Raw genomic sequence first — 27,284 nt, forward strand, 5'->3', positions numbered from 1 at the left:
GCAATTAGTGATTGGTACAATGAGTCATTGCATCAATGTCAGTGGCAATGAGAGCTTATAAACGAAACCATAACCTCTCTTAGAAATTTTGAGTAAGGATTAATAGTAATTAAAAACCGGTCGTATATAAAGTAGTTTACGCAACTCGGGTAAATAGTGTTAACGACACTATTTTCTACGGCACTAAGTTTTTAAGGCACTCGCTAAGGCTTGTACCATAAATTTTCTACTAATGTCATTAACAATATCTTTACGCGATCGTTGCGTAAACTACTATAAATTAATGACTAGAAAATACACACTCACAATTATGGTGGAAACATTTAAGTTAACCTTAATAATCAAGAATCAAGAAATTTTATTTCCATAAAATGCGGTTACATTGCTGGAAAACGTCAGTCAACTATAGCTAAAATAAAAACTAAAAAAGACAATGGTGGTAATAGATTATTACCACCCCAGTTGTACTTTCAATACGTCAATAATGACAAAAATGATGTTATTTTTATCAGCTGTTTGACACACTATTAAGGTGGCATTAAGAGTTGCCAAAAATAACCAAACAATAATCCTAGCCCAATAATGGTAAAGTAAAAACATTTTAAAAATTGTGGTATGTTCAAAATCCAGAAATAGTTAACCATGAAGGAAATTTGAATAATAACTCATGTAAAAGAAAGGTAAATTGTAGTCTCGAAACCAAAACAGGTCACATACACAAAGATGATGACAATATTGCTGTTGGAATTAATTAAGTGTGGATAATGGCATAGTGAGACAGTGTGTAAGAAGCGAATCAAGGTCTGGAGCCAACAGAGCGTGTATAGTGTCCCACATGATTCCAGCCTGGAGCTATTGTGAGTAGTGTGGCATTGACATTGACAAGTGCTACTTACTTGTTGTGAGTAGGAGTATCTTACCCTTCCTTACTCACTGCTATAGGTCAGTTCTTGGTGGATCCTATTTAAGTACACCACATAATAAGGTAAACCCTTAATGATAGGAGATTAAGTTACAGCGAAATCTAAAATAAACAATAATAAACCAGTAAGTAAAAATAATAAGCAATGAGTCAGTATAAAAAATATACAAGATAACAATAATTAAAAATTTGAATACTCACTGACGTTAAAAAAACATTTTTATAGCAAAAATTATAAACATTTTTTCATATATTTAGTTAGGCATGCATCTGATTATAATAAGCAGCAAAGCATTAAAAAGACAAATATCTTGGAATGAAGGAGTCCTCTGATATGCTGATGATCTGTGAATTGGAAGTTGAAGTTGTTTGTTTTGTGTTTCATAACGTTAAGAGTAAAAATTACAGTTTTCTTAGTATATTTGTCTAATGAGTCGAATAAAGATCCTACTGTATTCTGGGTCAAAATAGAATGGTAAACATTTTGCTGAACAAGGGTTGTAGAGTATTTGTTTTGCTAATTATGAAGATTTTTTTCATGTTTGGCAGTTTGATTTTTCTGTTTTGTTTAATATATGTTGAGCATTTTTCATCACTAAATTTTTATAGGATATTACTAAATGATTCTTATCTAAGTTAAAATTGTAAGCCTAATACAATTTTCCACTCAATGTAAAGAGTGGTTCAAAACTAAATTAAAACAAGCTAAATCAAAGTTTATATAGATTTACACAGATTGCCAAAGCAGTAAATTTGATCTTTTACGCCAAGCAGGGCTCAGTCCAACAGAAATTAACATCATGTTGGAAAGCTGTTGAGTACTTAGTAGTGGATAGTTTGGATTCAGCTAAGGTTTTTCACAAAAGTAAATTTTATGGGAAATTTGATGCTGAAAAATACAATGAACAAAGGTTGATTTGTGAGAAATACTTTTTTTTAATTTGTCAAAATAACAAGGTAGTAGAGCCAGCCTTAGGCACTTGCGAAAGGTGCAGCCGTACAGGACCTCAAGCCTCGGGGGGCCCTGCGTTTGGTGAAAATACAAAAAAATTGTTAAAAATCATTGAATTTGTTACTATTATCTTTGAATTTTACGACAATTATCAAAAATAAAAAGGGGGGAGCAGGAATACTAGTATTTCACATTGAGAGTTTGTTAGTATTGATGGTATACTACGTTTTTGGTAGTAAGGGGCCCCACTCTAAATGTTTGCACTGTGCCCCCTCCACCGAAGGCCGGCTCTGCTACGTGTTCTTGTTAATCTGGCTGGTAGTTCCTTTCTCGGTCAATATGTACACAAACAGATGAAGATCAAGGCACTCACATACTATCATACTCAAAGTATAAGAACAAAAAGAACTAATTTATACGACTTTTTAGGTGCCTAAAATGATGAATAAGTTATTCAAAAGTTTCATGTTGTCTGCAGTGCTTCAAGTAGTGCTTTGTTCTGGACATTCATTTGATGATGTAAACATTATCCGAATTCAGAACAATGGATCCGAAACTCGAACAATTTACCTTCCAAAACACAATGTGACTTCAAGTGAAAGATCATTAAAATATTACAAAAAGATAAGTAATGAAATCGATGGAAATAAATTTGTGCTGGTTGATCACTTTGGAAGTCACAGTTCTCGTATTAAAAATAATGTTCAATTGACACAAAAACAAACTAATAAAGATGTTACTGCTCATAATGTGAAAATTATGAAGTACAAAGCAAAAATACAGAAACTCAATACTACAGATCCATATAAATTGCACTTTTCCATAAAGAAAAGAAATAAAACTATTTCAGCAAACAATACAGTTCAGCCAACTAAGAAATCTGGAATTGATATCAAAGTCGGTGCTGATAAAATTGCTAAACGTAAGTATGCAGTTTATACATACCATCCTACTCTGCAATATTCATTAAACATAAAATACTTTTACCCATTTTTGGCAGTGATGATACTAAGACCTTGTAAACAGTACTAAAAGGCTCTTATTCACACACAGACTTAGTATATTAAAAATACTTTTCCATCCCTTATAATAATTGTATAAGAATCCACTGTAAGCCTTAATATTTGTGGAGATAAACATTGTGTATCCTGTAATAACAATAGTTATTTGTGCAACTAGTGAGAAAAGTGAGCAATTGACTCACTCGAGAGAAATCCTTACTCACGAGCCGTAGGCGAGTGAGGAATGGTTTCTCGATTGAGGCAATTGTACTTTGAACTCGAGTTGCACATTATACTTTTCCTACAGTTACCATAAAACAAATAAATTTGTGAAGGAACATAACCTATTTTTACACAGAAGTGAACTTTAAATATAACATTTAATGTGAAGTGACAAATACAACAGTACAACAGCTGACCAGCTGATTTACAGCCAGTGCTGCCAACGTATTTCGCGCGCATACGGCGTTGCCTGCATGTTACGCGCTCACTAGTTCGTGCCTTCACGTTGCAAATCTGGAGTGAGACAAAGTAATTAGAGTGAGACAATGTTAACATTGTCTCACTCTCACTGATGAGCGAATTGGCCACTTTGCTTTCTTAAATCAGTGAGAAAACATGTACATTGTTAGGTAACTGTAGGAAAAAGTCATTTGTTCATGTTAATTTTGAGTTTTCTTTACAAATTCTTCAAAATATGTTGTAGTAAAATGTAAACTCTAAACTATCACATACCTCGTCTTGCAGTTCAAATATAGTGTTTTATAATCCACTACATATGTTTTGCCAAATGTGGCATTTTCAAGTGGTATACTAAAACATTATATCCAAATTGGACTCGTCAAATTGTAAAATTTTCAGTTGAAACACAAAGATTCTACAATTTGACTTTGGATATAAAGTTTAAAATGGAATTTAAAATAATGTAAACAAAGTAAAATGTATATGGGATGCACAATAAAATCTTAACAAAAATTATAATAAAAAATCTTAGTTTTTTTAGAAAGCAACCTCCTCCAGCATTGGTTAGCATTAGTGCACAGGTTGCTTTCTAAGTGGCCGAACTATAGTTTTATTAAGCAGTTAAAACTTCATCAGCCTCCTGAAAGTTAATATCCTTGTTTTGTGGATCCTCTTAAGCTTATGTTGTAACTTGTAGATGAAAAGTACTGATATATTTATGTGTACTGGAATGAAAAAATGTATAAAGAAACCCGACCTTTTGAGTTGTAATGAAATGATTTTTAGTAATAATTATTGGATTTTGGAAAGCAAGTGTCCAAACAATTTGTTGGGTTCAATTCAAATAATTTATTCACAGAATGAACCAACCAGTTTACAGTGGTAACTAAAATTAGTACAAGAATTATTCTACAGGTATCTTTTAATCACAGTGAAACATGCATAGAATCTTGTTCTAAAGTCTGGATTGGTATTTCAGTCTTGAACATTTTCACCATTGTTAACTTCACCAATGAGCTGTGTTACTCAGAGGAGGGTATGGTGGGAGTTTGTTACCATTCCTCAGAATGTCATAGTTTGGGAGGGCAGCCCCACGGTTCATGTGCCCAAGGCTTCGGTGTCTGCTGCTTTGGTGAGATTACAATCAAAATAATAAGAAATAATTCTGAACAGTTGTGTCAATTTGGTATAGATAATTTGTAGAGGCTTTTCAAGATAAGCAACTTCTATGGCAGAGGTTTAAAGATTGTTACAGTCGCAAATTTTGACTTTAATGATTGCCTTTAGCAAGCATTATCCATTGAGTTATCTTTTTTCAACAACACAGATGAAACAATGTAAACTCAAGCCCGTTTTTGACACTGTTAGCGCACTAGGCACAACTTATAGTAGTGCCCCTTCGCAATATTTTTATATAACAGGGTGTCCACCAACCGGGAAATTGGGATTTATATGTAAGTTTTTTGAACCGGGAATTATGCGTGAATTTTGCATTTATACCTGGAATTTTCAATTTACCGTGATCACACATTACAACAGTGACGTTTCCCTTACCGCGGTACATGATAATATGTCTATACACGACCGCCAGGGATGAGCAGAATTTTACCACGATCGCAGAAGACGATGAAAATGTTCACACAACCGCAGGACATTATGATGATTTTGCTTCATTCCCGCTAGACGATAGTATCCTCACGACCGTGGGATATGTTCATATATTGCCGCGATCATCGAAGACGATATTTAAGTCTACAGGACCGCGAGAATTTATCAAAGGTCAAAATTTGGGCATCATGATCATACAGATATGTAACCAGTCCCTCTATTTTTAGATTAGGTTTAGATTAGGATTAGGTTCTTATGTTTGATCAATTTGCTTTTTTATGCAGATTCCGAGGGCCCTACTACCCTTGTGGGAAAATCAACCAGATATTTAAATTCATGTCTAACTATAACGGAGTTTAGATCGGCATTCCTATCATTTCATAATGTGTTAATATTTATGTCACCAGCCACTATAATATATTTATTCCTAGCTAGTACAATGTCTAATAGCTTGCTTAGCCGATGTAAAAATAACCCGCCGCAGCCAACCTGTAGACTAAGCGAATTTCCATTTACCTGGCTGGATTTCTACTAAAATATTTCCTTAACGTTGTCAGATTTGTTTCCTATCTAAATAACATTAATTTTGGTGAGTACTTAGGTTTGCTGGTACAGGGAAGATATTGAGGTGTGTTTTTTTATTGAATGTTGATAGCTTAGAATGAAACAAACAAAATTTCCAAATTTGGTTAAATAAACAAGTAAACTAAACAGTTGATTTATTCTCCGTAAGAATAACATGGGAATTTTAAATTTACATTTTTTTTAAATTATCTCCCAAACTGTTGGGCACACAACAATGCTTCAATATACAAAATTAATTCTTTTTTTAAGCCCTACAAAATAGTTTGGAGAGAAATATGAAATTTTGTGTTTTTATGGTAAAAAATGGGAAAAATCTATTTTTACCTCATAAAACCCCGTTCCCATAGTCCGATTATGCTGGTTCGCAAACTCGTTTGAATAAACGTAGGTTTACACGTTTGTGCCAAATTTAATCAAAATCGGATCATTTTTGCTCTATAGTTATCGCGCTAACGGACATATATATATATGAATTTGAAAGGATGGTGTTTTTGGCCTCTGGGGACCTCAAAACGAATTAGTAAATCGGTCCTGGGTCTTGTCTCACCACGAGACCTACGGTAATAGCTTATTCCCTGCATGGGAAATTCCCTAAAAATGAAACTTTAGAAATTAAGTACTTTAGAATGACCCAGTATCGGATTTAAAACAAACATTCTGCTCTCAAACTGTTTTTCTTCATGTAAGGACACTTCAGGAATAACAACTGGACTCCACTCTACAGCTCCACGCTCAAAGATGGCAGCACCACCACCCGTCGAGATGGTGCGGCAATAATGAGAAAGTAATTTTAATTTATTTACATGCAATCTAGAGATCTCATTTTGATTTAATTTATGATCTGTTAAAACTACTGTATCGGGGTTACTTTAGTTTAAAATAATTTCTAGTGGTTCGATGCGGCTTGCTAAATGTTGAATGTTCTGATTCAATATTTTTATTTTACTGTTATATTTATTGACAAAAATGTTTTTAGGTTGTATTATTTTTCTTCCATACCTAGCACGAGCGGGGAGTTTAAAGTGAAGTCCCTCTGTGTTATTTTTTGATGGAAACAATACAATAGGGCTTGCTCTCCCCACTTCACTTATCACTCCCCACTGTATTCTCCTACAGACTCTTCAGTGCTGGTCCATATTTATATAGGTTATTCTTCTATTCAATCCTGGTGTGTCTATGTCTATAAGGCAGAGCAGAGACAATGACATTTTTGTGATTTGTCTTGTTCAAAATTGTTCTTATTGTAGCTTAACTCAGCCTGCACAATTTCATTATTCGATCCTCCTATCACATTGGCTTTCATAAATAATTTGGTAAGTTCTTCTACTTTTATAAAACCTTTTCCATCGTAGCGCTTGGTTTAAAAATACAGTTTATATTGTAGTCATTCCCCTGCCATGATAGATGCTAGGTTTTTACTAAGGTATCTCCCATGACTGTCTGCTAAAATAAGAATATTCTTTTTATTATTTTGGTGCTTGGAGAGGAGTGGAAATGTCTTTGTCTAGTTTACATGCTTAGGGATTTTCTTTGTTTGTAGTTTTGTTCTTAGAACCATGTTTGATCAATTATGAAACCGGACTTTAAGTAGTTTTATTCTTAATATTTCTGTTGGTAGAAGCGGTCTCAGTGGTTGTCATAATCTGTGGGTTATTAGGATGTGGGAAGGTAGGAGCTGAAGTCTCTGAGCAGAGTTGCACTAACAGCAGCCAAGCGTTGACAATGACATGTAGCCCACACTCATAGCTGGCTGTCTGTTGGGCCACACTAAACCCTACAAGTTTGACGTTGGAGTATATGGTTAGATTCTCTATCAGAATCTCAGCATGGTGTCTGTTCATGCCTTGGGTTGATTCGTAGTGCACAGCAGTGTTTGAGACTGTATCTAGCACTAACAGACTCCAGTGGGTTCCACCTCCATCATCTAGAGAGTTGTTTAAACAGAAGAAAACAAGTCACTTGTTTTTAAAATCCAATTCAGATAGCACCGCTTCAACTTGTATCTTATTTTATAGCTTTAGAATGTGGGTAACTGATGCTCCCATAAATATTACATCTTTACTCAGAATTAAACAAATTAAAGTATGACGAAAATAGATTGTCTGATAACCACTTACTTTTGTTATCATTGTAGCTTTCAGGTTGTTGAGAGTTTCAGGCACATCACAAAGTTTTGCTGCTAGCCACTTGCTTCTAACAATTTCTTGTCAAGCAGTTTCTTTAATCGACTGTTTTCTACAATGAATTTACTATTCACACATTGTAGCCTATCATAATCTTCAACAAGTGTATCAAACTTAGATTGCAAGTCTCTATCTTTTATACTTTTACTTGAAACCTTTCTTAAGCTGTCATGTATCCTACATTCCAGAGTTTGTTTTTCACTTATAAGATAATCATTTACAACACAACCAAAGATTCACTTAATTAATTTCAACCAAAAATTTTGCTTGGACTCGTCCAGGAAGCCTTCCAACTCTTTTATTTTGTACTTGGCATCTTTTAATCTCTGATTGGTATCTAGATGCTCACCACGTATAACATTAAATTCCAAAACAACTTTTGCTGTGACATTAATTAGGTGATCAAAACAATTCAATTCACTATTAGCTACAAGCTTACTTAATTGGAGACAGAATTCAGAAATTAAACTTTCCGTCTCAGTACAAAAATTTGTTCAACTACAGAGAATAGACCGTACAACCAACCATTAAATCGCCTGGTCATTCCATAGAGAATAAAATAATAAGATGGGAAAGTGTGTGCACAGTTTACCAATGGAGTGCGCCTGCAATACCTGAGATGGTACACCTTCGTTTGAGTGACGTGGTAGTTGCTTCGCTGAAAGTGTAGGCTTAAATACGCTGTCAGCGGCTCAGCGTCGGCAGTGGCAGGGAGCATCGGCTGGGCAGAATTCACTGTAACTGGTAGTCCTGAACACGGCTGCGCGGGGATGATTGCGCAATCGTACAAAACACGCTGCCGCAATGTCTTATCAGTCTCGGTTTTGCGGTTATCAAAGCTTTAGCTAATAATAAAATCAACTTACAGCACTGATTTACATCGTCCAAATTGATACTTAATAGTCCAAAGATAATATTAACACATACAAAGATAATTCCATCAGTATTTGACCACTAAAAATTTACGATAACAGATTGCTTCTTTTAACGTAGATCATGTCTACCAACCAGACATGATATGTGATCATGTATGTGTAACGGTGGTTATAACATACCATTTTTACACAGACAATGATAACAGCGGTGGTACTAGGACCTTGTCAAGATCGGGCTAACTCTAGGGGCGCCTCTACTTTTTAAGCTGTTAGGTGACTTTTAAAACCATTTTATCATCTAGAACAGTGTCCAAAAACCTCTTTCACGTTTTTACGATAAAATGTATGTTTAAATTTATAATTCCAGGCGGCTTTAGCCCCCCCCCCTTCATGAAACAACCACTGAATGATAACAATTAAAGAATTATGTGGCTCATCTCAATTGTGCATGTTGTGTTTGTATGTAAATGTAAATCTTTTATTTTTTATGTAAGTCTTTTACTAATCAAAACAATCCCTACAACACCAGCTACATAAACAGCTACACAATAACTTAAAGTTAAAAACACATACCCTACAAGAGAAACATAATTGAAGATATAAGTAAAATATAATATTTTATAGTTCAGCATTTGATACAAATCATTATCATAATAGGAAAGCATCAGTAACTTTATTTAATCTAAGGAGTTGTTATGTTTACCTTCCAGTGGTAAGGACATGTGGGGAAAGCTCAGTAGTCAACAACACTTACATCACTTCCGCTGCGGTCTCCCAAGACATGGACTCTGGAGTATATATCTGCTCCATCACCATCTACAAGTCTCACCCCAGCGTCGTTCAATTCAGACTCTCATTCGACAACTTTCAGGTTGTTTTCACATTGTTTTAATTTATTTGTCCTTTATGAAATGTGGTAAAGATGGTTTGAATAAAGTGGTAAAGAAGTTTTTGCTGGACTTTTAAATGGAAGGCTCATGTTTTATGAAAATAAGTCACTCTATGTTAATTACCAAGTGTGTACAATAGTCATTCATAATTGAAAGTGTAGATTTATTTAATAATCTAGAATAATAGTGATGAAGGTAAGAATGTAATGATGGTGTCAAATTTGAACTAGCTTGCTTGGTGGTTACAGTATTACTTGTTTTAGACCTTTAATGTACATAAATTGTCATACTATAAAACCTATTTTAAGTCACATTGTGAAAGCTTTATTACCATAGTAGATTAGTAGACAATACCTGTGTTGGGACTACACTATGTTTTCTTGGGACTATATTCTGTTGTTACCAAGTTTTATATGATATTTAATATTTTGGATAATATTCTGAAGATGAAAGCATATTGACATGATATCAGCATAACATGATAACTCTAATCGTTATCAATCTTACATGTAATCAAACTATAATGCATAAGAATACCAACATGTCAGGTTAGTGTCAGGTTTAGTTTTTTGAGATTTCAACTTTTGAACATGTTAGATTTTTGAGGCAAAGTCACAAAGGACACAGTGTTTGTATGCATGTTACAAAATTGTTGGTTTGGTATGGAAAACGTATTACCAACACATTTTTAGATGGATACCTTAATAACATTTGTTTTGCAGCTTGCAGGACCTGTGGAAGGGAACTGTGTTGTGGACAGGATTGTAGTGACTGGGCAGAATAGAAATGACATAATTCCTGCGATCTGTGGCTTTAACTCTGGCAAACATGGTGAGTGCTCTCACTTCTTTATTCAAGATTTCAGATTATAAATTTAATTACATTAATTTCTCTCAAAACAAACTGGTCACCATTTACTCATAGTCCCTGACAGATTGCCTTGTGTTCAACATTTCACTGATATCATACAGTCGGTTTATTTATGATAAACAGTCATACAGTAAAACACTAAAACTTGTTATTTAATTGCATTTTTGATGTTAGCCTCCAGATTCCGTTGAATATATAAATTGGTGTAAATACCTGCTTCTATGTAATTCAAATTGCTGCAAAACTAGTTTCCATTTCACGAAGAAGTCATCTTCAGGCGTCCAGGGGATGTCAAAATCACTCCTTCAGAAGGTCGTTGATACACATACTGTAGGTACATTTACACACAAATACGCACACAAACACGAACATAGTTACAAAAAAAATGCACATTTACAACGAGTGGGAGACGAATAAAAATGGTAACTTAGGGATGATGCTTCACGAAAGATGAATGTAGCGTCCAAACAGTAGCGTCCTTCTCGTCATGACACATCATCCCTAAGTTACTATTTTTATTCGTCTCCCATTCGTTGTAAATGTACCTTTTTTGGAAACTATGTTGTTCGTATATGTGTTTGTGTGTAAATGTACAATACTGTATGTGTATCTGATGAAGTGATTTTGACATCCCCTGGACGCCTGAAGATTACTTCTTTGTGAAGTCAAAACTAGTTGTGTGCCTTTGCAACAATTTGGATTACATAGAAGCAGGTATTTACACCAATTTATATTGTTATTTAAGTAAATAAACAAGATTTCAGCATAAATCAATTGAACTGGCCGATAGTTTTGATAGGTACTCAGTTTAACTGCCATGCACTCTGTGGCCCTAAGGAGAGATAATTGGGGGTGAAAACTGGTTATGGTTTCTGTGGTGATGTGATGTATTAATTGTAATTAAGTTAAACGTGTTGGTAATTGGCTGCTGTGGGTGCTAGGGCCTGGAGGACCCTAGCATGTTGCAATTAAGAACGTGCTGTACTCTACTACCATCTTAAAATGACAATTTAATTGGAAACGTTGTTGGGGAACCAGAGGGCGGAAATCTTTACCCAGACCAGAAGCAGGCCAAGCCAGCTTTGATTACTTATTTTTAACTATTAAACAGAACTATAGCTAACCTTCCAAACTAAACTGCTAATTAGTGTAAAACGGAAATGATGATAAAACAGGTAAATTTCGTTCCCTAACTCGTTACTGAACCAATTTGGACTCATAAGGCGATTCCTGAATGAATTAATACTTAAACTTTCAACGTGGTGATTATTGCATGTCTAGGAATGATTACCTCGTTAAGCGAGGTAATCATTCTTTTGGAATTACATTTCTGCGAGTGGGGCGAAAGCCTGCCAGCTTCCCCTTATATTGTTAATCTAGCCTGTCATCCTAGTCTTAGCTCTACTTAATAATTATAGACCCATCCTGATAAAACGAGGGCATGTCGATCTCAGTAAACGGACGATCAGAAAATCCAACGAAGGGAACGAAGACCGGCGACAGACAAGACGGAGGAAAACTCAATTTCGTAGCTCCTTGACGTTTCTCGAAAAAAGGCAAGCGGCAGACCGAAGGAGGCGCGCCGATCGCAAGGCCAGCGATTTAGTTGTGTGGCACTATATAAAATAGTGGCGCTAAGCGTCACAACCACCCCCCCTCGCGATTTTTTTTTTTTTTTGTTATGGAAGGAAAGTGGTTAAACTGCCATGCACTCTTAAGCAGTAGTGTTGTGGGTTCAACTTCAAATGACTGGAATTTTGATTACAATCCCCACCTAATGATTTGTCACAACTTTGCTCCCACTAATTTTAACTCATTTCTTTTTTTTTATTAAGTACTTTGTACTCAGGAGTAAGATTAATTGGATGTGAATAGAGTTGATTGTTTCTAGTCTTGATGAAGGGGTAGAGAAATCATGCTGTCCTGGAATCCAACCCCGCAGGCACTGACAATGTCACTATATTGTATTAATCTGAAAGATTTTGAGTTTGCCCTTGAACAGAAATCCACCCCTCATGATAAAAGTTACTCATTGGAGTTAAATTAAAATAGACAGAGCGTGATGATATTTATCAGTAATAGAAGTCACAATCTTACCACTGCTAATACACCTAACATTTCAGAAAACTGTTTATGTATGACCTGGATTCTTACCCTCTACGATTCTATCCTCAGAATGATACCCCCAGACAAGAAATAAATTGTTTGACCCTGACAAAGTGTTGATATGTGTGAAACTTAATGTCTAAGCGTTTGTAGAAAGTGAGTGAAAATATAGATTACTAATGGCCAATAAAACAAATTGAATTGAATTGAATTTCCTATGATCTATCCACTCTTCACTTACTGTTGCATGTAGTGTACGTTGATGTGGATGAGACGGAAGGCCCAGTCTCACTAACACTGTTGTCGTCCGGAGCCCAAGGAGTTCCCCGTGACCTAAGGGTCAGGGTGACCCAAATGACCCTTGGCCATCCCCTACTAGCCCCTCGCAACTGTCTTCAGTACTACACAGAACCTAGAGGCAGCGTAGAGTCCTTCAACTATGATCCAGCCCCTACAGGCTCATCCTCTGGATATTTTGTAAATGACCCTTTTTTTTGTATGGATTTTTGGTTGTTTGAAGCTTTTTTTAATGTTCAGAGGGGAAGTTAGGAAGGTTACCTAGTCTTGTGAAGTTTACTGAATTAGAAAATGGTAATAAATCAAATGTGTGGTTTTTTAGGGGTTCACTAATGTATTCATTTGTATGTTCTATTTGTTTGGCTAGTTTTACCAAATTATCATTCCCCTAGACAATTTTGGAACAAAAAATGTATCTAGCCCTCATTCATAAACAAATTAATTTTAAATAGTTTTGTATAATGTAGTTGTTGATTTAATCTGTTAACTTTTACTGGGTTGATCCCAAGTAAATATATAGATATTTTTTTTTACCATGAGCTGTTTGAGGGTACTGAAGGGTATTTTTAGTCTTGTGATGTTTGTGGTTTGTGGTGTTGTTGTTGATGTTTGTGGTATTTGCTACGATAGTTTGATAATACCTTCAAGTTGAGGTTACCTTGCTACCTAAGTTCATCTCACTCACTTCTTATTGGTTTCTTGCAAGTGGATTTTGATTGATGATTATTATATATATTTGTCTGATTTACAGGGTGATTACCGAGAAACAAATGTTTTTCAAATAACGAGTACTCGGGAGATTCAGAGCAAAAAATGTATTTATGAGTGGAAAAACAGTGTACACAATAGGCAATTTCAGAATAAAATTACTTAAAATTTAGCATTTAAACATTACAACTCTAAGGTCGCCTTCTGCTTGTTTATAGTGTTGAAGGCGTTCCTAAAAACTTGCTACGGGTTTTGCTAACATATCTCTAGGAATAGCGCTAATTTCCTGGCAAATAGTTTCTTTAAGTTCCTGAATTGTTTGTGGTTTGTTTATGTAAACTCTAGATTTCAAAAATCCCCATAGAAAGAAATCTGGAATTGTAAGATCCGGTGAGCGAGAAGGCCAAGTGACATCACCAAAATGCAAGATAACTCTTGTAGGGAATGTTCGCCGAAGGAATTCCATACTAATGCGAGCCGCATGGGTTGTTGCCCCATCTCGTTGGAACCATACATTACACATCTCTACACATTGACAGCGCAGTTCTGGCAAGAAATATTCTTCCAACATTTCTAGGTCCTGTTGTGCATTTACTCTCACTGCTCCGCCATCGTTGTCTTAAAAAAAATAAGGACCAATGATCCCTTTTCACTAACCGCATACCACAGTCACACCTAATCTATGAAGAGGTCTCTCAGTTACGTTTTTGAGGATTTTTTGCACACCAAAATCGTAAAATCTGATTGTTGACTGCTCTTTCCAAGTGAAAATGCGCTTCATCACTCATAAGGATAGCTGCTTTGTCGTTTTCATCGAAAACTTCACTCATTGTTACAAAAATTTACACGTTGCCTCTTATCTGCTTGACTCAATTTATGACATACTGCCAGCTTGAAAGAATGAAATTTAAGATCTTTGACCAAAATCTTTCTCACAATGGATGGGCGAAGTCCAAGAGCAGATGCCCGCTTTTGAATTGACCGGCTGGGACTCTGAACTGTTGCAAGGCGCACTCTTTCAACTGTCTCAGGGGTGACTGTCCTTACCGGTCCAGGAGGTTTCTTCTTAATCAAAGATCCAGTTGTGTTAACATTATGTATCCAACCCAATATCGTGACGATCAGGGATAGCACCATGCCGTGCAATGTTAAAATGTGCACGAAAGTCTCGCTGAGTCTGAGTGAGAGATTCACCATTTGCGTAATATTGTCGCATGACAAACGTACAATGCTCAAGGTTCCACATCTCGGCAATAATTGAAACTGCACTCTTCCCCCCCACAGCGCAACAACTTTTGGCTGTCGCCGAACGATATTCCTTGTATACTACGCAAGTCAAAAACATGCGTTTCCCAGTAATCACCCTGTATTTAGCATACACAAGCCTTTTCTCAAAAAATTAAAATTATAAGATGACTAAATAAATAATCAAACTAAAGATAAACCCATCTATTTTTAAGTATTTCATCAAACATTTTACACTCTAAGATTTTTTTCAAGTCCTATAATTTCTGTTAAATTTATATTGATTGAAGATACTAGCTCATTAAAAAGTTAGTGGCTTCAACTAATAAAAAAAACTTCTCCAACTATACTGACATTAAAAAAATTTTAAAATCTTCTTTAATTCTTAGTTCATTCTACTTTCAATAAGCTCCATGCTGATCTATAGTATACATATTTTGACTGAGGTTTATTTTCAGAACAATCTTGATTATGCAATATGCTTCAAGAAATCACCAGATGGACAGTGTGGGATTGTGTATTCCAACGCAGCTGGCGGAATGGAATACCCATTTCAAATTGTTAACCGTGAAAGTGGTAAGCTACTGGATAATATGGCATTGTAAAGATAATGATAACTAAAAATGACCCTTGATTCAGTTTCAGTTGTAAGTAATATCATAGACAAATAGAATAAATATAGACCTTCAGCTATGCTGCAGTTAGCATAAGTTCTGGCGTCCACCACTAGGTTTGCCGTGTAATTACGGCGCACACCGTTGCAGCGTCTGCTAGTCGCATACGGCTCCTGCGCTCCTCGCCTGCAGCGGTGTGCACCGTAACTACACGGCACTCCTAGTGGTGGGCGCATGAACCTTCCTTTGACAGTCTATATTTATTCTATTTGTTTATGGTAATATCAATAGTATGAAGTTGTAAGAGTAAAATACTTAGTTTACACATCAATATTTCTGCTGGTACTGTACTCAAATCCAATGCATCTAAAAATACTCTTTAAACTCAAGAAACATATTATATATGTATTAAGGTAGGAGCCCTTATTTACTTTTCTCCAAAGTTCTGTCAAATCCACAAAAAATGCAGCTTGTATAGATATTTTTTGTGCATACAGTGAGGAAAATAATGGTTTTATAAGTCTTTGGACGTTCTACAGAACCATACGGGTATAGCCACTGGGGAAGGGTTTTTTGTCCTTCAACGCTATCCTCACTAACTCACCTGTATTGAGGTTAATACCGCAACATTCTTCTGGTTTATTTATCCTCAGACGGAACATCCACTGTACCTGAGGGACAGGCAGGAGCTGAAAGTTTTGACTGTCCTGATGACTATATCTCAACATCCACTATCAAACTTTGTGGCTACAAACTCAATGATGGTTCTACTACCATTGACTACTCTAAAAACTCTCCTGTTGAAGGTAAGTTTAGTTACAAGTGTCATTTGTTGGCTACATGGAAATAAGTAGACTTTGCCCAAGAGAAGGGAAAGAATAACTAAGTAAATGTCTCCTCGACCCATTGGTGTCCATCAATATGGGCTTGACCCTATAAGACAAATTTAAATTTAAATTTGGTCCCTCAGATTTGGTACAAATTAAGTAAAGTATCCTTTAATTTATGATGACTCTAGTTTAAATGTTCTGTAGCTTTCATCATTGTGGGGGCCCTTTGAGACCCCAAGTTAACCTCTTTTATCGAATTTCCCATATAGGGAATAAGCTATTACCGTAGGTCTCATGGTAAGACCTAGACCCGGGACCATTTTACTTTTTCGTGTTGATGTCCCCAGAGGCCAAAAACACCCTCCGTTAATATATATATATATATATATATATATACAGCGCGATAACTCGATAAAAAAATGGTTTCAAAAGAAATTGCAAAATTTTATGTTTTTAGGGTCAAAAATGGGATACCCCATTTTTACCCCATAAAACCCCCCATAAACCCCCGTTTCCATAGTCTAATAATGCTGGTTCGCAATCTCATTCGAATAAATATAGGTTTACAGGTTTATACAAAATTTCATCAAAATCAGATAATTTTTGTCGAGTTATTGTGCTAACGGACACACACACACACACACACATATATATATATATATATATATATATATATATGAATTTGAACGGATGATGTTTTTGACCTCTAGGAACCTCAAAATGAAAAAGCAAATTGGTCCCGGGTCCAGGTCTTATCATGAATACCACGGTAATAGCTTATTCCCTATGTAAGAAATTCGCTAAAAGAGGTATAAGTAAATCTCTGACTCATCCCTCAACTTCAAGGGGTGGATCCAACACATCCAATACTGTGTTGGAATTGTTTAAAGGGGTGTCATATTTTAAGGTTTTCATTGAAACTGGCTGTTTGCACTAGACTTTACAGCATCTTCTTATTTCATGTGTACACTATTGTTTGGTAGATATGATAACCAACCAATGAACAGTATATTTGTTGATCATTATTTGTAAGAAATTAGATTTCATATCTATATGATAAATTATATTTGAAAGTTCCAGATTAAGATTGTCTTAACAATCTATAGTTCCTGGTAATGTTTTAGTTCTAGTATATTTCCACACTGAACACACTATTGTATTGAACTGATAAGACAGACATTGCAGGTTCAAGACCATCCACCTACACTTATCTTATCACTGATGTTACCACTCTGGTCTATCCATGGAACATATCCAGGAAAGCAAGGTTACACTACAAGAGTGAACTGTACTGATGAAATTAATTGCTGGTACCAGGCTGCAAACACACAAAATAACTGCAATGCACCCCGTAATATTCTTTTGCACTACCGAATCACCTATACCATCTTTTAGTGATGATCTATTTGAGAAGGGGAGGAAGAAAATAATCGTATGACCTATTTATTTTTTCCAGACAAAACCAACGGACCACTGATCTTGCGGTTTCATACAAATGAGAATGTGACAGGACATGGGTTTCGTTTAGACTACATGTTGACTTGCTATTCTGGTGCAGGCAGCGTAACATCTCCATCAATCCCAGCTCTCCCCGAAGCTGTCACCCGCATCCCTTTGCCAGTTTGAGTTGAATTCAGGTAGTTGAAAGTCTGAAACACTAATTGCAGTATATTTTTCTACATCACTACGATGACGATCACATTTGGGAATTACACAACACAAAATTAAGTACAGTATGTCTTGATGTCAATTTACAAATAAATGAGCCGATTCAAAACTTGTGAACCTGTACTTCTATTGAATAGGATAAACTAAACTAAACTATATCTTGCAATAGCATACCATACTCATGAGAGGGTTACATGAATTTTCCCTCAGTTTTAGTACAAATTAGTAAAATATCCTTAATATGATGACTCTGTTTATATGTTCTGTAGTACGCATCTTCATATTTTAAAATGTGTTAAGTTGCACCTTACCTTCTCTATTTACAAAAGATCAACAAACAATTAAAACAATTTTTTTTAGTAAATTAATCAGAATGCCTTGATGAATGGCATAAGAAAATCCATGAGAAAGTAGTGCCTGTTATGAAGTAAACACATAACACATTACCAATAATTTTTTTTCAATTTTTCATCATTTTGGAGTAGAAATTAAAAGAAAAATCTCAACATTCTAAAAAAGGAGACACATTTTTCTGTATATTTCAAGTAACTTTTTATTTGATTTTATTTGAACTCCAATGATTACTAATTTTGTTTAACATTGTATAAATATAAATTTTGTCAAGCTGCACGGATTATTTGATGCAGTATCTGTATTTTTCCAATATTTAATTTTTTTCTAAATCGAAGTAGGAATTGTACAAAACAAAAATGAGAGTATTGTAGTCTTAGAGAAATCTTTTAATATCTGTAAATAATGCAATGGATGAGTTTGGATCTTAAATCAACTTTTTATGTCTACATTTAAGTTTATATTTTGATTTACTTTGTATTGTTTTTTACTTTACATCCACACTATAATTTGTGTAACTTTTTAAAAGACAGGAATAGTTTATTATTACCTTATTTATTTATTTATTTATTTGTTTTGTTTATTATTGTTTGTAATGCAATTAGATTATACATTAAGTTTCTTTCAAGTCACTTTAGGCCTAGTTAATTTATATTTATTTATTTATTTAACTAATTGTTCATATATAAAATTATACCATTTGTAGCAGTGTTTTATTTACCATATTCATTTGCTCATACAGTGATAAATTTTGTTATATTCCTACAATGAAGTGTTTAACTAATTTCCAAAATTAAAAAAATAACAAAGACTTAATAATTATTTTTTACAGATTTGAATGTTGCTTGGGTGTGATCATGACTTCATAAACCGCAAGGTAATATGTAAACATGATCAAACCTTTGTTAGTTGTTCATATATCGTCACATAAGCATTTAAGCATTTAGTTTAATGCAACATTCACTTCCTAGCAATATTTCACTAGAGTTGTCTGTTAGCAGGATTGAGATATTTGTTAAAGCTACCAAATAAATTGATTACCCATTAAGTCAAAATTTGTAGAAAAAACATTGAAAATATGTTGTAGAAAGAACGGATGGAAAGTGGTTTATGATGAAAAGTGGGTAATGGGGCGTTTAAAGTTTAATGTTAAATAATGACAAGAAATCTTAAAGTAATTGCCCTGGCCTATTTTTACCCACTGTAAATTAAATATTCAACCTGATGTCCAATAAATTGGTAAGTTCTATTCTAGGATCCAATCGTAGCCTTTTGTCCTTACTTCTTTAGTAATCTTGCAACTTTCTTTTACAGAAAGATTTTTTATGGGTTAAATATAACTGAATAATTATCAACTGTAGTTTGAAATTATCATGATTTTGCTTGTCAAATATTGTTTCTAGTTAGATTTAGTGTTGGTTTAAAATATAATTTTTGAAAGACTTTGAAGCTGAACATTATGCACCTTTTAAGGACAAATCCGATCGAAAAGCGAAAAAATACAGTTTTGGTCATATGTTTTATATTATTTGCTTTTTAAGATTAGTATTTTGTAATCATACCTTATTCCTCATGAAGACCATCGATATGAGGTTTGATTATTTATAAAATCTTGAGGTGCCCCCAAGACTACTAATTTCTGATAACACTCATAATTGCCTACCGATGCCCAGATTGAACCTGGAGTCTTACAAGTAAGTGTATTAGTGTATAGCTAATTCGAGAACAAATTATATTTCTAAATGTCGGTATTCATTAGTAACAAAAACATTCTACTTATCAATTAGCTGCAAGTGTCCACTTCAGATTTCGGAGAGTTTTTTGAAGTTATTTATGAAAATTCTTTATTTATACAGGCAAAGTTAGTGCCACGACCCCCTCTTAAACTTATTCTGTGGATATATCAACCTTTTTTGAATCATCATAAGTAAAACATAGGAGTATTTTGTATCTTTCAATGTCCCAACATCATACTTGATGGAATACTAATAGTGGTACAATAATAGTCACCCACCATGCAATAATGTTTGTCTATCTATGTGTGGTGGTCATCATGATATCTTGTGTGTTCCATGTAGTTGTATTCCCACAACAACACTATTTTTAGAACTAATTTAAATGTGTATTATGGTACTCCAAATCAATAACTATATAGCTCTTTAAGGAAGGCGATCTTCACTATACAGATAATTTTCTCCAGCTAAGATAATTATACATTTTTTATATATGGACCATGAGCTTAAGGGGTTCTTCTGACCAAACAACCATTTTTACAGCATTATTGCTTTGGAAATTGTCAATCAATGGTGATTGGTAACATTTGAACCTGATTTTGCAGGACAGAAAGCATGCGCCATATCTCTTGACCAGGCCACATTATTAGGCCTATACTTACTAAACAACAGGAACTATAAAAAAAACCAATATATATTTATTAAACAGTTCTCGTTTCTGTAATTTCGGTGTTCTAAACTAACTTAGTAGCCTAATTTGAAATTGGATACAAACATTGCTTGGGTACGAAATTAACAATTTACACCCCATTCAATTAAATTACGACTGATCCATGAATTTGAATTTCTAGACATTCCAGAAGCAGGCATTGTTTGGTTTGACTATGAGCTCGACGTAGTTTTTGTGTACTATTGAATTGTTTTAACATGATGAACATCGAGATAATATGCCAATCTACTTCATTGTCCTTTTCCCATACCTCAATGAATAAATCAAAATACCGTTGTTTTCTATTGAGCATACATATGCCATACAACTATGTAATGTTAGCCCTACCTACATGAGCCTACGATTCTAACCTACGATTTAAAATCTGAGTAGTATTGTTGGTTATAGCGATAAAGAAAGAGTTGCTGACACGATTAAACCAGATATAAGAAAATTATTTAATCATAACGTCCTTAGAAGCTCTATCAAAGTCCTATACTCCACTCGCCAACGTCTTTATCGAGTGATGTCACTGGAAGTGGAAGACGAGCCTTCATTGTAGCTTGCAGCGCTAATCAAACTTTTAGTCTTCATGAAGCTGCGCAGTACGCGCGTAACGTCACCGGTAGAAAACAGACGAAGACCCAAAACGTACTGTAAAGAAGGTCTCTGTATAGGGCTAGGCAGACGATAAGATGAGAGTTCCTTCCCTATTAGTGTTCGGGGCGGTGTTGCTGTCAGGATTAAAGAAGACCTTGGATAAACTGATGTAGTAAATTACACAATCTAAGAAACTGCCGATAATCTACACCTTAATTCCACGATCGCATTGATGTAGAATCAACCTTTAGAAGGCAGGGGCAACTCCCACCAACCAAACTCTTTGTTTAGAAGTTAGATTATCCTGCATTGTCACAAGCATGATTCATTTCATTTAGATTATGTAAAAAAATAAATCTGGTAATAACTATAGGCTGTTACTATAGGTCTATTATTATAATAGACTCCATATATAATATAATATGGAGTTGGCATAATCTTCTTCTGAAAATTTCCGTTCAACCAACACTCTGATGAGACTATGATATCTAGATTAACATTAAAATAAAAATTAATTCCGTAGTGCAGCTTCCCTGCTTTTTTCAGTCGTCTGGCCCGCCCCAGGATGGTTTTGTTGAGAGGTGTCAGATGCTCATTGACGTACACCTTCCCTGGACGAAGGGTTGCGGCGATCTTCCTGGTCTCGATGGTCTTCTTGTTCCTCACCGCTGACAGCCAGGCGTCCTTCGCTGTTCTCGAGGTGAATTGCACGATGATGGGAGGGTGGTCGAGTTTATCCGAGAACAAACGAAGCCGATGAGCAATGGAGATGTCCGCCCACCTGTATGCAACGCCGATGACATTGGCTAGCATCTCTAGACAGGTGTAAATGTCTTCCTCCGCAGTTACAGGTACGCCGGTGATCTCTAGGCTGTTGATACGGCTGTACTGCTCGATGTCAGCGAGTTGCATGCGATTCGTCTGGAGCTCGTCGCGAATCCGCACGTTATCCTATTCAAACTTGGTACATCGCTCTTCCAGATGCTGTTGAGACGTCTCCACGGCGTCTGTACGCCGGACTATGTTTAACTGCATTTTAAACTCAGACAACTGTTGTTGAAGAACTGATACCCTTTCGTCTGTGTTGGAATTAATTTCAGTTTTCAAGTCATCTAGGGCACTAAGAAACATAGTAAAACCCCGCACACACGTGGCGTGGAACGTCGACTTGCACGCGGTACACTTGGCGGTAGTATCACCGGACGAACATAAGACGTCGCAATTTCCGCATTTGACACTCATGCTGACTCACAGATGGTAACGAAGATAAATAATTAAATAATTAAGATGTGTTGCAAAGTCTTACATAACCTAAAACAGACGGTATTGTAAGCACTGAGCAGGACTAGGCACGCGTTAACATAAGGTTGGAACTACCAACTACGAGATAAGAGGTCCTTCCTCATCGGCGCTCAGACCGCAACTATACAGTAAATTGTTATGTTCAATAAGTATGTTTTAGTTGAAAATTGTAAACGTTTGACGATTTTGTTTTCCCCTACCTCAAGTTCCAGAAATATCGCCACAAATACTCTTAACATTCTGCTAATCGTACTTTGATCCACACTGGAACGTCTAGGTAACTGAATAGTTGCATAGCGCGTTTTAAAATCAGAAGATCGCTGGTTCGATCCTGGGATGAATGTGAAAGCTAGTTGTTGGTTTCAAAATGTAACCCGCTGTTAATTGAAGTGATGCTAAAAACTAATGATTTTTGTAGTCTTATAGTCAGTTAAGCTACGCAATGCAACTCACAGAAATGATCGTTATACATCTACCATTATTTTCATGTCAATTACATATCATTCATCCTCAAATAAAATGCAAACTAATCATTGTTTTAGTTTTTGATTCATTCACCGTTTAAATTTTCATATTAATAAATTTAAGTAAATTAAAAGACTATAGCAACCCAACAGACGCACAGGCAGAGTTTGTCTATGTCTGCTGATTCTGCAGACCAATTACAAATTATAACTAGCAACAAAATCATCAAGTGTATTTGTATTATGTTCGTTTTATTGGTTTTTTAAAACCATTCAACATTAAGTTCACAACTTTGTTGATTTTTTCTTTCTGTTTCCTTAATTACTTTTTTATGTTTGTGAAACTTAAAATTTATTTTAAAAATTGTATACATTTGTACCATGTAGCAGATTTAATGGAATAAATCATGCATTCATGCATTCACTCCATTCTGAGGTCATGATTACTTAGTAGGCGTACATGTATATTATAGCCACCCATCTGACTAGCTTAAAACGCGCCGCTGTCTAAAGAAAACACTTAAGTGTAGAGTGAGTGTATATATTTCATTTATTTACACAACATTGAATGTGTTACATACTCGAGGCAGACGTTGACGTTATAGGCCTACGTGTGATTGTCAGCGTGCGGGCTGCAGGTGAAGTATAGGCCTCGGGCCTCGAGTGTCCACCAGGACTGTGTGGTAATGGCGATCGAAGTTCTGATTGAATCGCGCATTGTTTTAACTCGATGATCGATGAGTTACTGTGTCAGTAGTGGTGTAGTGATGTCGAGTGGCTACTGGTAGTGTGGTATCGGCAGCTACCACCATCCACCCGCCACCTCCGCCGTCGTCTATGTCCAACGGCTTCCCCGCCGGCGACGTCGACACCAACCGGCCGCAGTCAGAAAGTAAGACAATTTAACATTATATCGTTGAAAAAAAACTCTGGAATTATAAAAGATGTTCAGTGTACGAAACATTATTAAGTCATTTGTTTTAATATTTCAGCTGAATATCGTCAGTTTACCATTAGCAAGCATTGTAAAATTTAACTTTACCTATACACACAGTTAAATGTTGAATACATTACAAATATTACCTTTTCAACTTAATTCAACTTTTCAACACAATAATTCAATACCCATTAATTCAACAAGCTGGAATTGTAAATTTAGAAAACACTGTTAGTCATAGCCGCATAGTAGGTTTTTGTGTTTCAAAACGGTTCTTTTATAGTTTAAATTTTGATTCAATAAGTGCTCAAATTATAGAAAATTCTAATTATTAGGTGGTTACTTCTCTCTGTGATTATTTATTCTTCATGCGGATTTTTACGTTTTTATGTTTGTAATTTTAATCACACGATCAAAGATATTCATAAAAATCATCAGATATAAATTGCATCAACTAAATAATCTAAAATATCTTTAATTATGTTTTGAGTTTTGTGTACGATATGAATTTTTGTTTAAATATGACTGTAACACTAAGAAAAAGACACAATTAAAATTACAGAAAGCAGCCGACCTTTAACACCTATGATGAATGGGAGAAATTCATACAACTAAAAAACGTGGACGATAAAATAAATAAGCCACACAAAATTAGAGTGTTTAGGCTGTAATACAATTTAGAGAGGGATACATAAGATAATCAAAGACACTCTTTTGGAAATAATTAATTGTATACGTATGGATAACTTATGAGATGCTCTCACAATACTACAATGTCTGTTATACATATTAAAAAGAATCCAACGATCTCCTCTAGGGTTTATAGTGTTTATACAATCTATGTTAATCGAAATGCAATACCTTTGCCGAATGAACAAAATATTTACCGTCAATGGCTTTTAGAGTATATAAAAAAAATTAAATAAACGGAAAATTTAAGTTATAACTAAGATTTTCTTAAAAAACATTAAACTTACATATCAAAATAAATATAAATGCCTTGAAATTTCACTTCGCGCGCAAATGAAATTAAAACATTTAAATGAATACAAGTTTCTGGAATAGATACTTCTATAACGTCCACAGTTTTAATACATCTTAAAATATACGTAGTTGTATTAATTTTTGCCGACCAATTTACGTATGCATATGTGATCCTAAAACGCAAGGTAGAAAATGATCACGGTAAAAGATATTTCCTGTTGCCGATGGCTAAAATATTACATAAATATCCGTGTAGGAAAATTGGCTAAGACATATCATTTTCAGAAAACGCTGCCGAATCACTCTACGTACGAGAATTCTTCAAATACAGAAGTCATCCTGCTTGTAAAACTGTAATTTTGTACAATTATTATTTATGTTTCGCAAAATATGTTTTTTTTTTTTTTTTGTAACCTACTCAATGCCTACATATACCAGTCGTTTTGTGTTATAACACTTTCACCCTCATCGATACAGTTTATCAAAATGGTTCTTCAATTACATTTTAGAGACAGTACATAAATTACATGTTGGTGACAATATTTGAAAAAGTTCAATTCACGATTGGTTTGAGAAAATAAGAATTGTATCACCTCTTATGCATGTAAGACCTAAAACATTTACATCATCCTTCAACTATTGTTTATTGAGGATGGATACAAACATTGAATATACCATATAGTATATAGTCAATGATACAAATCATTGCGTCTTACCTTCGTGAAGCAGATAATTGCAAGTATATGCGTCGGAATCCTTTCTCAAACTAAATTAATTAATAAACGATGTATTTCCTAGAATAATGTCAAGTAGCCTAGTTTGAGTTGGCCTCGAAGACGGACTTCTACAACGCATCTGAAACACCGATTCTATCTTCACCGACTCATCTCTAGAAGTGCAAGTCTAGATAGAAGTTTATACAGCATTAATTGCATGACTATATATAATTAGAACAATTGAACTATTCTAACAAATTGTCAATAGGAGGAAAATACTCTCCTTTTTTCCATTGACAGACACTATCTTTACTGTCTGTAGAAAATGTCATCATTAAATAATTTAGAGCAAAAAACGTTTGCAAAGATAAAATTGATAACAGATAAGTTGAAGTGACAGGTTACATTATAAAGAATGTGTTCTATAAACACTCTTTATTATGTACATATTAAAAAACAAACGGTATCAGCAAATATGACACATATTTCTCCCATTAGCTTGTCAACAACTCTTATAATTGGATTTTGTTTGAGTTAAGCCTCCGAATCACTGATCAATACGTGTACTGGTGAAATTACCTGCTGTCAAGTGATCCTTTTGACCTTGAAAGGCGACCGGTTTTTATCCTCACGGGATCATCTTCAGCCGGACGTCGTCATCGTCTTTTCGTTCTTGCGAACACGTCGTTTTTTAAGGCCTACTGTATTGATATAATAGTTTTCTAGGAGGAAAGTTATTGGAACGCCATGTGCTCAATGCTCAATCCTTACGTTTTAGTGCAAAAGGTTAAATTTAGTTTGGGAACTCCGAAATTTATGATTATTAGTTATGGTTATGATTTATGTGTAGTCCTCCCCAATATAGGTATGAAGTTATTACCGTAGGTCGCACGGTAAGTCCTAGACCCGGAACCGATTTACTCTTTTCATTTTTATGTAACCAGAAGCCAAAAACCCGATTCGTTCATCTATAATGAAGAAAAACTAAACACTAAGCCCCAAAATAATGATCCAAATGTACAAAAAGAAGAAATAAATATCATGTATGGGGGAAATGATCAAGTATTGTGTTTGCAAAAAGAAACAAATCATCAATATAGAATGTAGAGGCTGCAATAAACCAACAAATAATTTCAACTTAAAGATATAGATAAAAGCATTTTTAAATGTTAGAGTAGGCTATGCTGTATAATAATTTGAAATTTTTATTTATTAAGGACAAGGATACATACACAACATTTTATCCATACTTTCACTTGATTATCTAAAAACAATTTGAAATATATTTTTGCATAGTACAAGGATATTAATATACAAATACTATTCGTACTTTTTTATTTCACTTAAACTTTTAACTAGATTTCCTAAAATTTATAAATCTATTTTTAATAGCAAACGGGTATTTCGACAGCGTTCTATTCGTACTTTTTTATTTCACTAAAAAGTCAACAAGATTGTTTTTAAATTTAAAATAATCAATCTTTTAATTAAGACAAGGTTTAAAGACAGCATACTATTCTTACATTATTATCTCACTTAATTATTTAACAAGATTTTTGAAGTATAATTTTTGAATGAGACAAATATATTTGCACACCATACTATTTGTAAGACAGAGATGCCCTTATGTTCAAATTATCGTGGCTTATCAACAAAATTACTAACTATATTG

General features: G+C 34.8%; 2 protein-coding genes across 2 annotated transcripts in view; one reads left to right on the plus strand and one right to left on the minus strand.

Moving 5' to 3' along the window:
- Positions 1-7,113: 7,113 nt before the first annotated feature.
- On the minus strand, positions 7,114-9,310 carry LOC129005648 (sentrin-specific protease 8-like). Its single transcript, XM_054434607.1, has 2 exons — positions 9,292-9,310; positions 7,114-7,454 (listed from the first exon to the last, which is right to left on the minus strand). Exons 1-2 carry the CDS (start codon positions 9,308-9,310, stop codon positions 7,114-7,116), a joined length of 360 nt encoding a protein of 119 aa, XP_054290582.1.
- Positions 9,311-23,812: 14,502 nt separating this feature from the next.
- Positions 23,813-27,284, plus strand: part of LOC129005649 (anoctamin-4-like) — a 59,308-nt gene continuing 55,836 nt past the window's right edge. The window contains exon 1 of the mRNA XM_054434608.1: positions 23,813-23,867. Within this exon, the coding sequence (XP_054290583.1) occupies positions 23,813-23,867 (55 nt within the window). The remainder of the gene's footprint in view (positions 23,868-27,284) is intronic.

This window comes from Macrosteles quadrilineatus, unplaced genomic scaffold, assembly GCF_028750875.1.
Source record: "Macrosteles quadrilineatus isolate MER2022 unplaced genomic scaffold, UCM_ALF_1.0 Scaffold_28__1_contigs__length_1566739, whole genome shotgun sequence".
Taxonomy (NCBI): Eukaryota; Metazoa; Arthropoda; class Insecta; order Hemiptera; family Cicadellidae; genus Macrosteles; species Macrosteles quadrilineatus.